We start from the raw sequence: 16,394 nt of genomic DNA on the forward strand, positions 1-16,394 counted from the left end.
CTGGTAGCCACTTCACGTTCAGTTACGTATTGCTATCGAGCTTATAGGGTCAAATTAAAATAAGTGGCAGATGTGAACACCACTTTTAAATGCTGATGTCGAAAACACAGATCATAGCACTCTACGGTCGATGATTAGAACGTTGTGTCGGACACTGCGAACAATTGGACAGAATCGACGATTATATAAGAAGGGTTATGGGACGAGATTTTAGAACCAATTATTATGACTATAAACTGACGAAACTAGTGCGAGATAGATTATCAGACTTTAATTTTATACTTTTTATATGTTATAACCTTTTTATATAAATATTTTTGAAACCTAATAAAAATGCATACAATTTAAACTGTTATTGGATACTTGTTTGTATTAATTATTTATAGTTAGTATTATTAATTAAGGTTGTGAATAATTTAGAGGTACGATATTAATATTATGAATGAAAACTCAAAAATAGACTCACATATAAAAATGTTAAATTCATACGTACATATTATGAAAATGTACATATAATTTCAAATTTCCCGCGTAAGTCAAAAGTTTGATAGCATTGAAATTCAAATTTTTGGCCACTGGTCGCGCCACTATCGAGTCTCTAATTTCGTGAAACGCACTATAGTAACACGGTAACACTGCGTTATAGGATTTTATCGTCACCACAGGACCTTTTAAATTTTTTTATTAACTATAATGCAAACAACTATCATGTTCATAAATTATTAACTGTGGTAACTATGCATTAATTATGATTACATAATATTATAATATAAAAATATATGTTTTTTTTTTTTTTTTTGAAATCACGTACAAATACAAACATTTAATATGGATTTATTTTATATACATTGATGGGGGGTCCAGAACTCATTTCTCTGTAAATACGCCATCGCCCTACTTACAATATTTGGATTTTTGAAAAATATTACTCACATGATCATAATATTTAAAATGTAATAAACGTTTATTGAAATAACTTTATAGTTAAAAAGTATAGTGATTTGGTGAAAATGACTTAAGTCGCAGTTTTAGCTTTAATACATTTAATATTTAATATATTCTCTGTTTTTTTTTTAGTCTGAAGCATTGTTGAATGGCCAAACATGACTAAAGATAAATACACAACATTTGAATTGCAAATTCACGACCACGAGAATGAAATATTTAACCCATTCATTACCAAATCTAATAAAGTAACAGTATTGTTACATTCTCCTACATCCCTAACCATATTTTACACGTAAATTTATATCCCATTAAACGATAGACATAAACATTTACTGTATTATTATTTTTTTTTAAATTTATAATTGTTATTTTACCTATAATATAATATGTTTATAACACAGCGATAAAATGTTTCGCGAAGAACTATTGGCGTATGTACGTTTGAGTGTTTACAAGTATTTACTATTTTAGCGATTGTTAAAATGTGTAAATAATAACAAAACGGTCGATTTCGTATGCACATGACTAATTCCTTATTACATTTACTATGTAGTTTCTAACAAAATAATAATACATGCAGCCAAATGGCAAATGCTTTTCTCTTTTATAGTTCTGTTTTAGCCTGAAAGCGTGTTAAAAATACCAAAGAAATGTAATTACTGTATATATCCCTCAATAATTTACAACTTCTGGAAAATATTTAAACGAATTCACGGTAAAAATCCATCGCTATTTATTTCTGAACTACGCGACAGTAAAATACTACTGCAAAATCATTATGGACTTCAAACGCAAAATATGTTAATCATTTATCAATAATATTATACAATATACGATGAAAACAATAATTAATACATCACACGGTACTGTTATGATTATCGTTATATACTTGCCATTGAACTCTTCAAACGAAAATCTTATAAATATATAATGACATTCATAGAATTTGTCTTTATACAAACAAATATTACGTTCAGCGTCACATTTTTGTTTAACGCGAACAAAGATCGCCTCTGTTCGCAGCCCGCGTGTGGGTTGTTAAAGTCAGATCGTGTAAATGAGTCGACTTAAATGATGACATACAACTGTTTTTCGTCACCGTTGCATTACGAGAGAGCGCGTATAAATTTATGGGCACTTTGGAAAATGAAGAAAAAACGCTTAAAACCCAAACATAATATACCACCGAGGTCTGAGAACTTGGCCTGCGTGAAATAATGGGTATGAAAAATATTAGGCACTGTCAACAAGTATATATACACACCTCTAGAACTTACATAGCCATTGAATTAATGTCGTGTCTTAACATATACGCGAACTAATATTCAATAGTTATTGTTGAAGCTGTTAAAAAACGCGCTTTTTTTTATATTACATTTATTATAATTCATAAATGCATTATACGTTATTATACGGTGTAATATCATGTAGTATCTTACAATATCAACAATTTAATATAGATTATAAAACTAATGGAAAATTTTAAAATGCTTGAGTAATATTGGAAAAAATTTAAGGATTATTTTAAAGTTGATATATTAATATTTAAATTTATAGTTTTCTAATATTAGTATACGAGTACTTAGAAATAATTTCAATTTAAAAAAATATCATTATAATTTACAGTAAAGTAAATTATAAAATATAATTTATAATTTTTTTTTGTTGTTTATGTTTTATAAACTATTCTACAGTATATATTTATTTTAGATTCAGAGCAGAACGAGTAGTGCTTATACTAATATTATATTGAGTTAACAATTAATAAATGATTTGTATTTTTTTTTCCTTAAAATATTCTATTAAAAATACAAAATTATAATTTAATTAATTTGTTTAATTTATACACTTATAATGATATTTTTATGGTTTTGCCCACTATTATATGTTAATATAGTAAATCAACCATTCTTTATAAAATTTACAATTTTATACTTTTAAAATATTAAAATGGAATAAACATTTTTTAACTTTTAACTATATAATATTATTCTATACATAATTAAAAATTCTCAAACAATTTATTATTTATGTTTATAGTTAGAATAGTATTATGATATTGCTCGTGATATTGTGAGTTTTCAAAAATTTTGAGTATTATTATATTATTTTATTATTATATTTTTTAAATAATATGATTTATAACCTAAAATTACTCATGCTACATTAATATAACTATATTCAATAAATGTTGATAATCGTTACTCATAAATTTTGTTTACGAGCACTTACAACTTTAGAAATATCCAATAAACAGTATGCACCCTTTATAGTCAATTGAACTCAGTTTAGAGTTGTTTTTAAAATATACGATGATTTATCATTACTTTAAAATGAATTATAATAATTAATAACATACTACTAATCTGTGTTAAGCAGAGCGAAAAGAGAAAAATTTCCACACATTTTTTTTCTTTATCCTGTCCTTTTTTTTATTGTGATATATTGAAAAACGATTATATAGTTTTCCAAAAATAATGAAATAGAATTGAAATATGAATGAAAAAAATGTTTATTTTTTTGAATTTAGATATTATTTTATTGTATAATAAATACTGTTCTTTGTTAATGAAAAAACTTCAACAATAAAAAAAATAAATAAAAATAAAAACTTAACATAAACATAAACATTAAACAAGAAATCATAGTATTTAAATTTTTTTGTTAAAAAAAAAAAGAAGTATTGCGGGTTTTTAATTTTTAAGAAAAATCAATTGTAAAGTATTTTAATTGCTTGCATAAATTTACAAGAACCTATAAACTTTTTTTTTTTTTTTGAGAAAATTAATTTGAATCCAACCAACTAAGATTTATTATCACTTTTTATTATCAAAGAATAATAAAAGTACTTTTGAGTTTCAAGTTTTCAACCAATGTTTATGATGATTAATAAATAATTTAAATGCACAACTTCTAGATAAGTCAAGATGAACCTCCATTGTGTGATACATGTAGCTTCCACCGTGCAAAGAACTGTTACAAATGTTCCAGGAATATATACTTTTAAGTTCCCTGGTAACATAACAATGTAATATTCTAAAACTATTACAGAAAGGTTTTCGCAAAACATCTATTTTTAAAAATTGTTTGTATTTCGAAAAACCATTCCATTTATGTGAAATAAATACATTGTAAAATATGTTTCGTAGATTACATCACCGTAACTATATTATTCATGTTTTTACGTAAACAATAATTTACCAAAAATTCTATTTTTATAATGTTATCGTATGGGTCTGTTTATTGCTATTGATTATCGACCGTCGACCGTTGTGAATCGCGATGATAAAGACAATAATTATATACATTTATTTATTTTACTAGAAGATGTCTCCGCGTAAATCTTATACGATTTGAGGTTATTTGTATAATGATCTATGGTTCTGTTGTTATGTATTAAAATGTCCCGTCACTGCGTACCATTGACTTTTATTATACGGATATAATACACATATAATAGATTAATAACTGATAATATCTACAAATCTATGATTGCAAGCATCAAGCATGGCAAATACTTTGATAAAGGTAAGACTTTTTATAGTTAAATTTATTGGAATAAACACATTTTTGTTCCAATCACCTGGGACTTTGGTGTTACATGCATTCGTTGACCGTTGTGCATGTACAATTTCAAATATAAAAGTATTTAAAAATGTTATGTTACTATACATCTATACCTAAAAATTAAAAATACCTCATATAATATGCAAGTATACTGCATTATTAAATTTACCAATTATAATTTCTAAGTACATAATATTTAAAGTAATTTATATTATAACAGGTATTGTCGTATTGGGTAAATTTTTATTGTTGGTCCGAAAAACACGTGTTATGTTAACATTTAACCATCTCTCACATAAATCATTAAATAAGTTTTTTTGTATACTGAAAAAAAAAAAGATTTTGCACCAGCTTTTTTTGCAAAACTGTACCTAAATAGAATAGTTTAGTTTGCTGGGTGAATCTTACTTTGAATTTTTTTGGTATCAGTTACATTTAAGTAAAATTGATTCCAATATTGTTTTTATTCAATAATATTCATTTTTATTTTGTTTTATTTAACTATCTACTGTACCCATTACCTGTATAAATATTTTATCAAAAGATAAACTATCGCTTTCCATATCCTTTCAGTATCGTTCAAAAAAACAAAAATGGGTAGTCGTCATTTTTTCTCCTGCTATAGACTATAGTGTAGTTCCAATAAATTGGCTTATTGAAACAGAAACCCAGCAATTGTCTACCAGTACAATACAATATTGTTACTGGCCTTCTACAAGGGTGATTAGTACAGATTTAAAAGATGCTATTGATCCAGATCCGTCTTGGTTGCAATATAAAGTCCGTGTAGTCGGAGGCAACAAGACTTACAGTATGTAAAATCCAACTTTGAATACGACGTCATTAATGAAACATTTAAACTTAAGTTGATTACTGAAATGGCAATTTTGATTTTTTTTCATAACCTATATAGGTAATTTCAATAAAGCTTGGCATGAACGAATTGAAGTAAAATCTACAGACAATGAGAACATTTTAAATCATCCATTTAAAAGAAACAAAAAAAGTAAAACTGTAAAAACTAGTGATAGTATTGAAAATGAAGGTAAATATTTATTAGTTTCTCAAATTATTAACATTATTTTTTTTTTTAAATAACATATTTTTTATTTTATTATTTTTTAAGATTCAAGTTATACCATTGTACCTTGCAGTAATCAAAATGAATTACTTTTTAATACAACAAAAACTCAACAAAATTCAACACAAGCACTTACTTCTAACCAAGAAACATTTTATACAAACTTAAAACCGTCTACATCAACTTCTACTCATGGAAATAGTTTTTCATCAGTTGAATTAAATCTACCTAGTACCATTATAAGTCAAGAAGATAATACAAATTACACAAATGTACTACCAAGTTCTTCTTTTCAATCAGTACCAGCATTTGCTGATAACCAAGAAAAATCGTATACAAATCTGAATCTTCAATCTTTAACTACACCAAACTCAACAAAAATTCAAGACTCAAGTATGACGCAACCTTTAGCATATTATGAATCATCATACACAGGATCACAGGTATAGTTTAAACAAATGTAAACTTAATTCAAACAATTTACCTCTTAGATACATTCAATATTTCATAAAAATGTATAGAACTGACTATAGGAACCTAAATTAACTGTTTAATATTTATTATTTTGTTTGACAGGTTAATCATTTCGATATTCAAAATCAATCATCTCCAAGTTCCCAAGATTCTCCTAAAGGTAATATAACTTTTTTATTTTTTTGAACAGTATTCAGTGTATAGTATATACACATTTTACATAACTCATTTAAATTTAATATTAAGTATAGGTATTTGTACTATTAGGTACTGGACAACCCATATATAACTTTGTACATTTTTTTTTTTTTTTTGTACCAACAGTAAATAATTTAATTTCATAAAAAATATACTATAACGTTATGATAGAGGGAAATCCAAATATTTTACAAGCAATTCATGAAGAACTTGTAGCAAATCGCTTAATGAATCAGAGGCTCTGGAGTATGATGAATAGCTTAAAAGATGATTTTAAAAAGTTAATTAAAACTAATATACCAACATTAGGAATGTCATGAATTTGAAGATACACAACTTTTAGAAAAATTTCTTTTTTCAATAAAAGAAGATGTTATAGAGTATGAAAAGCTATTGCAAATAAATAGTAATGACAGAGAAAAATTGGTAATTTCTATCATCTAAATTTAAACATTTGAGAATCTTTAAATTTACAATAAAATCAGTTTAATTTCAATGTTATTTCATGATTTCTTTAGATACAAAATATTATTTATTTTTTTATCAATAAAAGCATAATATAAAGTTGTGTGTATATACTATATAATAAAATTTGGGTTTAGCTGAAACAGTTAAACTTACTTAATAATAACTTATATCACTAATCAGTTTATTTTTATTATAATTTTTAGTGCTGCCAAAAATCCATAAACGAGTCAAAGATATTGGAACTATTTCTAAACGCCAATTTCAAAGGCTTACACTGAGAATATAATATTAATTTATGTTTATAAAAACTGTATTATAATACTTATTGTATATATATTATTATTTTTTTAAAATATAAATAAATTTCTAAGACTACTATAATTTGTGTTTTATTTTGGTAATAATTAGTGTAAGCATCCCTCACCCCCCTCCCCTAGATAACCGAACTATATAGCTATTTATAAAGTAGCGGATAATATATGCTTGAATGTTCCTAGAAACCTTTCAAAAAATATAACTGGAACATAAAATTTAAAACTATTCATTTGAATTCCGAATGAACATCCCAGGAACAGTTTTAAAAACATGTTACAATCATGTTCCCGAAAAACTGTTTACGGAATATAACCTGTTTTTATAGTACAATGATGGTTTATGCATTGTTACAAACAACACGGCATAAAGCGTTTATGGAATGGTTTTAGAACTCCAATGGAAGTTACTCAGAAACGTTTCAGAGTTCCCTCGGAACACTATTTTTACATAACCGTACCTAACAGTTTTTTGCACGGTGGAGTGTTCTATTTATTAACCACATCCTCAACGATTGTCAAAAATTCCAACATTATCGCAACCAATTCCATATAACAAAACAAATCTACCAAATTCTAGGACCTACCTACTCTTAAGACACTAAAAACTTAATTTAATTTCTTAAAAATACGAATTGTATGAGTTAATTTAAAAATAAAATATATAAATAACACAATTTTCATAATATATTATTAATGACCAATTTTTCTATATATTTTAAAATCAATACAAAAAAAAAAAACAACCTAAAAGCTCTTATTTCGAATAAGAATACACAGGAATACAGGATGGAATACAACATAGTAATTCAATAATATGAAACAACTGATTGAGTATAGAAATAATGACATCTTTTATATTACACCATTTTTATTTTTTTTTCTTGCCTATTAAAATTATATTTTCAATGATTTAAATAACAAATTTAGTATTTCATATTTAAAAAAATGTATTTTCTACAAAAGATGTGTAAAAACATATAGTTAAAAGTTAATTTTTTAATTCATTTTCTTAAAACACAAAACAAGCTAAGTAAAAGCTTTAAATAAATTCATCTTTTGTAGTTGAATTGTAGCTATTTTAATTTAAATAAGTTTTAAGAATTATTGTAGCGAAATGTTAGAAATTCCATGGTGTGGTGATAAACCGTTCAACAAGATGTTGTTAAAGGGCCGAAAAATGAATCAACGAAAACCATTTTCTTAAATTGAAGACTAAATAGAGAAGTCAGGAAAAATAATTTATGATACAATATATGAGTAGAAAAGTTATTTTAACTATAAGTTATAAGTGTATAATACTTAATATATTGCAGCAAGTATATAATAACCATAAAAATATATACGAGGAGACAATATGTTTGTCTTAATGGACGGCCATCGGCCAGAAAACTATTGTTGTTTATTATCTTGTTCTAACTGATAAGTTTTACTACGGCCGAGGAAATCTCCTAAGCAGACTTTTTAACGGTCGTTTTGCGTTGTGGAGGTTATACTTCGTGATGCGCTTCTCAACAATAGACGCGTAAATATAAAAACGTAAAACACGAAAAACTTTTTTGCGACATTGCCAAATTGTTACACTACCATCTTACGTCTCACTTGAACCGATGTACTGTCAACGTTTTTTTTTTTTTGTGGGGTGGAGAGAAGCGGTTTTAGACTTTAGGAGTCTCGGAAAGTGTTTTTCGTCGAATAACACAATCGTTTTAATCGCGCCGCAGACGTTTCTGCGCACGGTTTATCCGGAAAACAGCAATCGTAAAAACAAGCGCACACGTCGAGTCTGGGCCTACGACTTGCCGTCGGACGCCTACACGCACAGCGTATCCAGCTGGTTCCTAGTCATAACATGTTTACGTTAAATCATTCGCGGCGGCGTCAGTATATTATAATAATATAATAGTTGGGCCTCGTCCAACGCGCGCAATTTTAATCGCGGTGGCTATAACGGGTCGACACGGCATTAATTGCACAAGACATCCGACGACTACGGCTGGTATACAATATCTAATATTAATAATAATAATATTACACTTGATTTAATGTAATAACAAGATCGAGAGATGACGTTCGAGTATTCATTTTTTTTCGCCGCACAAACGTCTCCCCCCGACCATCGCCGCCGACCTTTCGTTCTCGTTCGCCGCGCACCGGGGTGGCACACGCACAGTGAATATTATAATATTATATATGGGTACTAGAAAATACAATACGAACCTCGCAGCAGACAACGTGCGCCAATAATTTACGCGAGGTCCGCCGCCGTCCTTGCGGTTTTTTTTTCTCATATTTTCCCCCTTTCGTTTTCTTTTCCCCGGTCGGCTTCTTCGCCATGCCTACCGTGCGGTAAATCGTTGTCGCTTAAAACACGACCCTGAACCGCTGTATAATGTATACGTACGCGGACGCACTAAACTCACACCCGTCGCTTTTGACGTCCGACGATGGCTGCCTATCGGCGTGTTCCGCGCACGCAATTAACCGCCGCTGACCGTAAGTTTCCATGTTTATTACGATGATCGTATTATGTCGTGTGCGCACAAGAAAGACACGAGAACGCAACGGAAGCGCTGTCGTTGCCAACGCAGTAGTCTCGTCCGTGATGTAAACAGCGAAACTATGAAAATGTTACTCCTCGTACAGTTAATCCTCGTGCCAGCCGCAGAAAACATTCCCGCAGAGCGCAGACCGATAGATCATAAGAGGCTGTTGTCGCAGTGACGCTGAAATATCATTTATTTTAACCGAAGCTCGAGGATCCTATTAGCGACCTAAATGCATTATACATTTATAGGATAAGTAGTCATGTGTTTGTGTTTTGAAAAATAATCTAAAGAACAGAATTTTTAAACGATTGCTGCTATATCTAATATATAATATATACCGTTCACCTATACCTAAACAATATAACTGTACGATCACAATCCAGTAAACATTTTGAAAATTATACAATTATTGAACTGAAAAAGATAAAGGATTTTCATTTGGATCTTATGACAAACGATTTATTATAATTTTCAAACCTACGATAAAATATGATCAGAGCTCGATTTGTCTTAAAACAAAAAAAATGTAAAAATGTCTTTACTTTTTACTTTTCTATACCTACGAGTTTTCAAAAACTTTTAAAAATGTGGTATAACCAGTTTAATTTTGGATCTGTAATCCATGATGATGTTTATTTATAACTTTAAAAGCTCTGCGTTTAGCGGCTGCGCATGTAAAGCCGGCACGGCGGCGTCAGTGTACGGATGATGTGTACGCGCGCGCGAACGGACGTCGACACGCAATCCGCCGTGTATTTGATTGTGTCGTTTTGACTAGGATAACTATTGGGGGAAAGAGAGAGAGAGTGGACTGTATATCTGGCTAAAATCTAATTAGTTAAATTATATCTAAATATGATGAGTGTTAAGTGACCAGTGACAAAACAACGTTTATATAATATGAAAACAATGTATAGAACAATTTATTTTGTGTTTTGCAATAAAAATAAGTACGACTAGGGTTAGTGTAAAAATAAACACGATCACATGCGATCGGCCAAAAACGTTTTAAGGACAATATACTAATTAATAATTGGTGCATCAGAAACGCTAACAAATAATAAAAAAAAAATAATAATAGAAATAGTACGTCGAATGTGACGAATAATAATAATAACAAAACAATCACGAGTACGACCTGATTAGCGGCAATGTTCGTTGATAATATAATTGATGGTTGGACGGTGATAACAGCCGATGGTGCTGACCAGGGCAGCGACAACTGCGCGAAGGTGAACTACATCGAAAACGTGTCTATGACGAGATGTCCGAAAGCACTTGTGATCGCTCAAGCGGAGCGGAGTCGCGGACGAACACGCGAAAAAAAATAATAACAGAAATATACGTGTGCACAACACGGATCGCAATGCGTAAGACGGACGGGCGATGACACAAAATAAAATATGAAGATGGTCAACGGTCACGGGTTCGCACTGCGTAAGACGGACGGGCGAGAAACACGTAGTTGACGGAGCTTGGGTCGCGTTGCGTAGAAAGGACGAACGACGGTTCAAGCAAAATAATGCGCCAAGGGTGGCACGGAAGCCTCAAATAACACGGCGTAAGCACAGCGAGGTGCGAGAGTGGCGAGACGGTATTAGCTCCGATGAGCAAAACCAAAAAAAATTGAAAATAAAATGCACATGCAAAGATGGCGGTACGGAACACTGACGGCGACAGGGCACCGGATCGTGAACAACTCCGAAAGACGGTAGAAAAATGACAGACACTTTTGGCGAGGAATCGGCGACGGATAGCTTGGTCGGCGATATCAAGAGTCCAAAGGTTGCGTCGGCGACAGCGCTCCGGCATAACAATGCCACGGAATCACCGGGCCAATTAAAAATAAAATCATTCTGTATCCAACATAAACATTAGAGGTACATTACCTATATGGGTTTTTTTTTTTTTGATATATTCTTTAAATAAAAAATAAAAATATCCTATAGCATGTAAATAGAAAGTGATATATATAAACCCACTCATGTCTTTTTTTTTTTTTAAACAAGAGAATTGTACAATCTGTAATTTAAGGTTTACAATAAGCACAAGTGATAATAGAATAATATAGAGAAGACGAAATAACAGGGTAGGTAACAGAACAATTGGACTGATAATCACAATAATCACATTATTTACGACAATTCAGACAAGGGGCATGAGAGAAGAGACCATCCGTTGATGGGACTTCTTGACGGACGCATACTAGTTGCGGACGAAATTATTCAGGTCAATATTGTAACATAACAATTGCGGACACGTTTTTCGCTATCATAGTACTAGTTGCGTACAAAGTTTTTTTTTAAATAAAAATCACGTAAGTTGCGGACACAAATATTTCCCTTCACCACTTTTTCATTTTTATAGTTTTTGTGGCAAAAATTTTTTTGAAACAGCATGTATAAATGATAATCTACTGATTTCACCATTTGAATATTGCAACATTTGTTTACTAATAATATCCTCTTTTTCGACAGTTCTTTTGGCTCGTTTTAAATTTCTTACAGCAGTATAGTTCATTTTAGTATAGCTACCAGTCTGTACTTCATTTATGGCCTCGATCAATTGATATATATTAGGGTGACTGCGATAAAACATACCATTAAGTTTAGCATGGAAACATTCACAAGCATTTGTGGTTCGTGAAATAGATGAAGAAAATTCTGCCCATATTTCTGGAGGAAATATTGCAGAATCTGTATTTATATAGTTCAAAAAAACATAATCTGTATAATCGTGTATAGCAGTACAGCCAGCCGGCAGCGTAGACATAAAGTCATCTGTAAAGCAGTCATCCACTTCGTTAGGTGACAAAAACGGTAGACCAAAAAATGATTTTAAAAAGTTCCCATTTTCGCCCTCAGTATTATATACTTTAGCTAGACCTAATAACTGTATTTTTCGGTACCAAGCTTGTCCGAGATGGAACCGACATACTTTTATTTTGCTCATTGGCCATGCTAGACGAACAGCTGAGTGAATAGATTGTTCAAAATCAATATGAAAAGTAGTTGGTAGGATTGGTGAACGTTTTTTTAAAAATTCTAGTGCTGTACAATAATCAGTAACTGATTTGCCCACCAACAAACAAAAAAATAATGGTACGTAAATACTATTTTTTACGCCATGGACCACGAATAATTGATTGTACGCAATTAGTATGTTATATTTGTGTCCGCAATTCGTATGTTACCTTTTTAGATTTCGTCCGCAACTCGCATGGTTTTTGTGACTTTGTCCGCAACTAGGAAACACCGTTCTTGACATGTATTGGAGGAGGTTAATCTAAAAGTAAATCACGACACCATGTTCGTTTTAGTCGCCTTCTGGAGGTCACCAGGGATAGAAAGTTCCGAAATCAAGGGATTGCGGTGATTGTGGAGATTGGTGTGCATGCGTTTGTAGAAGAACTTGGCGACGTTTTTAACTGTTTGGATGGAAAGATCTTTATGGAGAGTGTCATTAGAGACATAATATGGGGCATTAGTTATTTGTCGAAGGCATTTGGATTAAAAAGTTACTATTTTACTATTATAATATAGAATAAGAATATTAAATAGCACTGTCTTTATTCATACTATATTGGATTTTATATTGACATAACTTCTGCTATGTATATTAATATATTATACATAATTGTTAACAGTTTAATGTTTATTTTAATATTATGTGCCTAATTACTATGATAAATAAAAATATAAGACCGCTATATATAAAAAAAGATGATTAGTTAAAGTTTATAACTGTGTAAGAAAAGTTGGAATATACTACAGCCACTGTTTATATTGCTTATAATATAACTATTATTTTTTTCACTTTAAAATTATTTTAAGAAACTAAAAATAGTTTGAAAATTGTTCAACATATTATGAACTATGTCTAAAAAAAGTTAAATATTATTAAACATAAGTATTGTATTCATTAATGGTAGTTCGATACATTATTTAAAATAAGTATTTATGTAATAATTTTGTACCAACTCATATAAAAATTTTAAGTGTAGAGAAAATTATATTAAAATAGCTTATTTATTTAAAATGTTTATATTTAGCTATAAAATATATTATTAATTTTGAATTCTTATACTTCACATTTACTTTGGCCTAAAACTATTATTTGATAATTAATTAATAATAAATATAATGTTCGTGACTTATCAGCTACAATCTGCTTTTAATAATAAATATGTTTATAAACATAATATATAAATATAATTCACTGTGATACTATATTTTATATAAGTTATAAGTTATAATTTAATACTAAAAGATTATTGAACCAAAATCACATAATAAATTATTTTCATTTTTTTCTTTTGAAATATTTTTTAACTGATAGCCGTTTATGCGACATTATTACTGATTTAATATCGCTACTTTTAAGTTTCTTATTATTATGCCATCAGTCAATAATTTTTTAAACGAGTTAAATTCGATAACATACAATGACCAGGTCTCTACCGCTGTATTATAATATAATAACTACAAAATATTAATTATTATCCATTTATATTTAGATCATTTTTGATCTCTGATTACAGTGAAAACTATAATAATTACAATGAAATATTGTTATTTAGTAAAAAATAATATTAATTCGGTCTGTTTATTTATTTTAAAGCAAAGCCATATAATCTAAAGTTATTAAAATTATTCCTGTAGATATCATCAAAGCCTTAAAAATGTATCTATTAAGTAAGTAACGTTCATATTAAAGATAATAGTTAATAAAACTAAAAGCAAAATTAATTAATGTTTTAAAAATATGTTAGTGACATTATAATAAAGTCTAAAAATCATGTAATTAGTTATTTGATGGAAATATTAAAATAAAAATAGAATGTTAATAAAATGACAATGCTTATAATACAAAAATATTTAACTTTTAATTATAAACATAATAATGTCACATGCGATGTCTCTTATTTTACAGTAACCAAGCGTTCCAATAGCGTGCTGAGTTAATTTTACCAACTCAACTAGTAGGTAAATAGTACATAACATAATAATAAATTACTTCCCAAAAATATTGTTTGACTTTTTGCACTAATTGAAAATTAATTGTCTAAATAAAACGATTATAAATTCATCGTAGGTGAATTAGGTTGGTTTAGTTTAACCTGTAACCTAATTTTTTTAAACTAAAAAATATTATTATTATTTTTTTAATTATTTTTTATGTATTACATGTTTTTGAGCTGAATACAACTTATTTTTCTGACTGTAACAGTTGGTATAACAACCAAACAATAACAACGATAATTGGTATTTAGAGTTACATCAGTTGGTCATTATTAGGTTATATCGATTAGTCATTTTTCAATTTAATATTATATCGATTATTTTCTCAACGATTTTGCATAGCCAATAACTGTAGTGACCACTATAAACATTTAGTTCTATAATTCTATTTTTATTTTTGCAGTGAAGAAAATTATTTTGTCTGTAAAAATGTTTGTAGTATTACACATAGATCTTTTTTTTATCCATTGGTATAACTGTATAAGTACAGTTTTAAATTTTAGATAACTTTTCAAATTGCTATTAATTGCTAAATAACGTATTTGTGCGAAGCCGTACTTAAAAATGTTGAGTTCAGTTACAACGTTTATGGTACCTTTTTTCAACATTTTTTTTCACGTCATAGTAATAATGGCCAATTTTTTTTTTCATCGAGGACCAAAAAATAAATTGATCTTGATGTTTCTCTTGCTCGTTGACAATTTAATTCGTAATTAATTCATAACACATTTTTAACTAGCTATAAACACTTTCAATCTACCTACCATACACAAAAAACACAAACAACTAACTTTTAATTTATAGGTACTATCTACCCAATATCTACTATTATGATACACATAATAATTAATTATACATACAATTAATAATGATAAATAATATAATTCGTTCTACATTTTTTTTCTTTACTGAATATCACAAAAGTTATCAATAATATCTTTATATTTAATTTGTTTTGTTATTTCTGTTTCAATATTTAATATTGCAAGTATGTTTAATCTCTCACTGAGTATTGTTAAATTAAATATATTTTTATATGTTGTAAAGTTGAAAATGACCGTTCAGAGGTACAATTTTAACATAACAATATGTGTAAAATAACACTCACATACGCATAAATGTCTTCTAATTCTTCTGTTTTTAACATAGCGCTCATAGCAACTATTGTTGACGGAAGAATTTTTATACTTTAAATACTATAACTTTAAAAATGAATACATTTGTTAGTAAATGTAACATCTAAATCTTTTTTATACATTGAGCACAAATGTTCAGCTTAAACATGGACTTTTGATGATTTTATCTTCATAAGTCTTAAAAAAAAACTATACTTTATCATAACATTATTATAAACTAACTTTCTACTTATTAATTCTTCTACCATAAAATCATAAATCACAAAATATATATTTACTTTGAATTCTAAACTAGGTAGGTACCTGTTAAATTGATTTCATTTTCATTAGTACAAATTAGTTGATTCGTTGTGATGTTTTGAATTTTTTCACGTTTGTAAATCGTTTCGTAACGGTTTTCAGAACATTTTTTCATTGCTAGTTCTTCATAATGTTGAAACACCAGACTACAGATTTATAACATATTTTATCAATACTTACATACTTACTTACAATACAACACATACATCAACATTGACTGATTGTAAATATTTACTAACTACGTTGAAGTAAATCACCCTGAAATAGTGACATAAATATAACTTCAAAACAATTTATTAATCTAAGTAATCTACGAGCTCCATTATAAGTATTCAGTTTTT

At 28.8% G+C, this 16,394-nt stretch overlaps 1 protein-coding gene across 1 annotated transcript; it reads left to right on the forward strand.

Annotated features, from left to right (window-relative positions):
- The first annotated feature begins 4,290 nt into the window (after nucleotides 1–4,290).
- On the forward strand, nucleotides 4,291–7,022 carry LOC112597899. The gene is made up of 6 exons (XM_025344126.1): nucleotides 4,291–4,476; nucleotides 5,089–5,326; nucleotides 5,429–5,560; nucleotides 5,642–6,039; nucleotides 6,173–6,230; nucleotides 6,940–7,022. The coding sequence occupies exons 1-6, from the start codon at nucleotides 4,456–4,458 to the stop codon at nucleotides 7,020–7,022; spliced, it is 930 nt and encodes a 309-aa protein (XP_025199911.1). The 5' UTR covers nucleotides 4,291–4,455.
- The last annotated feature ends 9,372 nt before the right edge of the window (nucleotides 7,023–16,394 follow it).

Source organism: Melanaphis sacchari, unplaced genomic scaffold (genome assembly GCF_002803265.2).
Source record: "Melanaphis sacchari strain LSU unplaced genomic scaffold, SCAv2.0 Contig444_pilon_pilon, whole genome shotgun sequence".
NCBI lineage: Eukaryota > Metazoa > Arthropoda > Insecta > Hemiptera > Aphididae > Melanaphis > Melanaphis sacchari.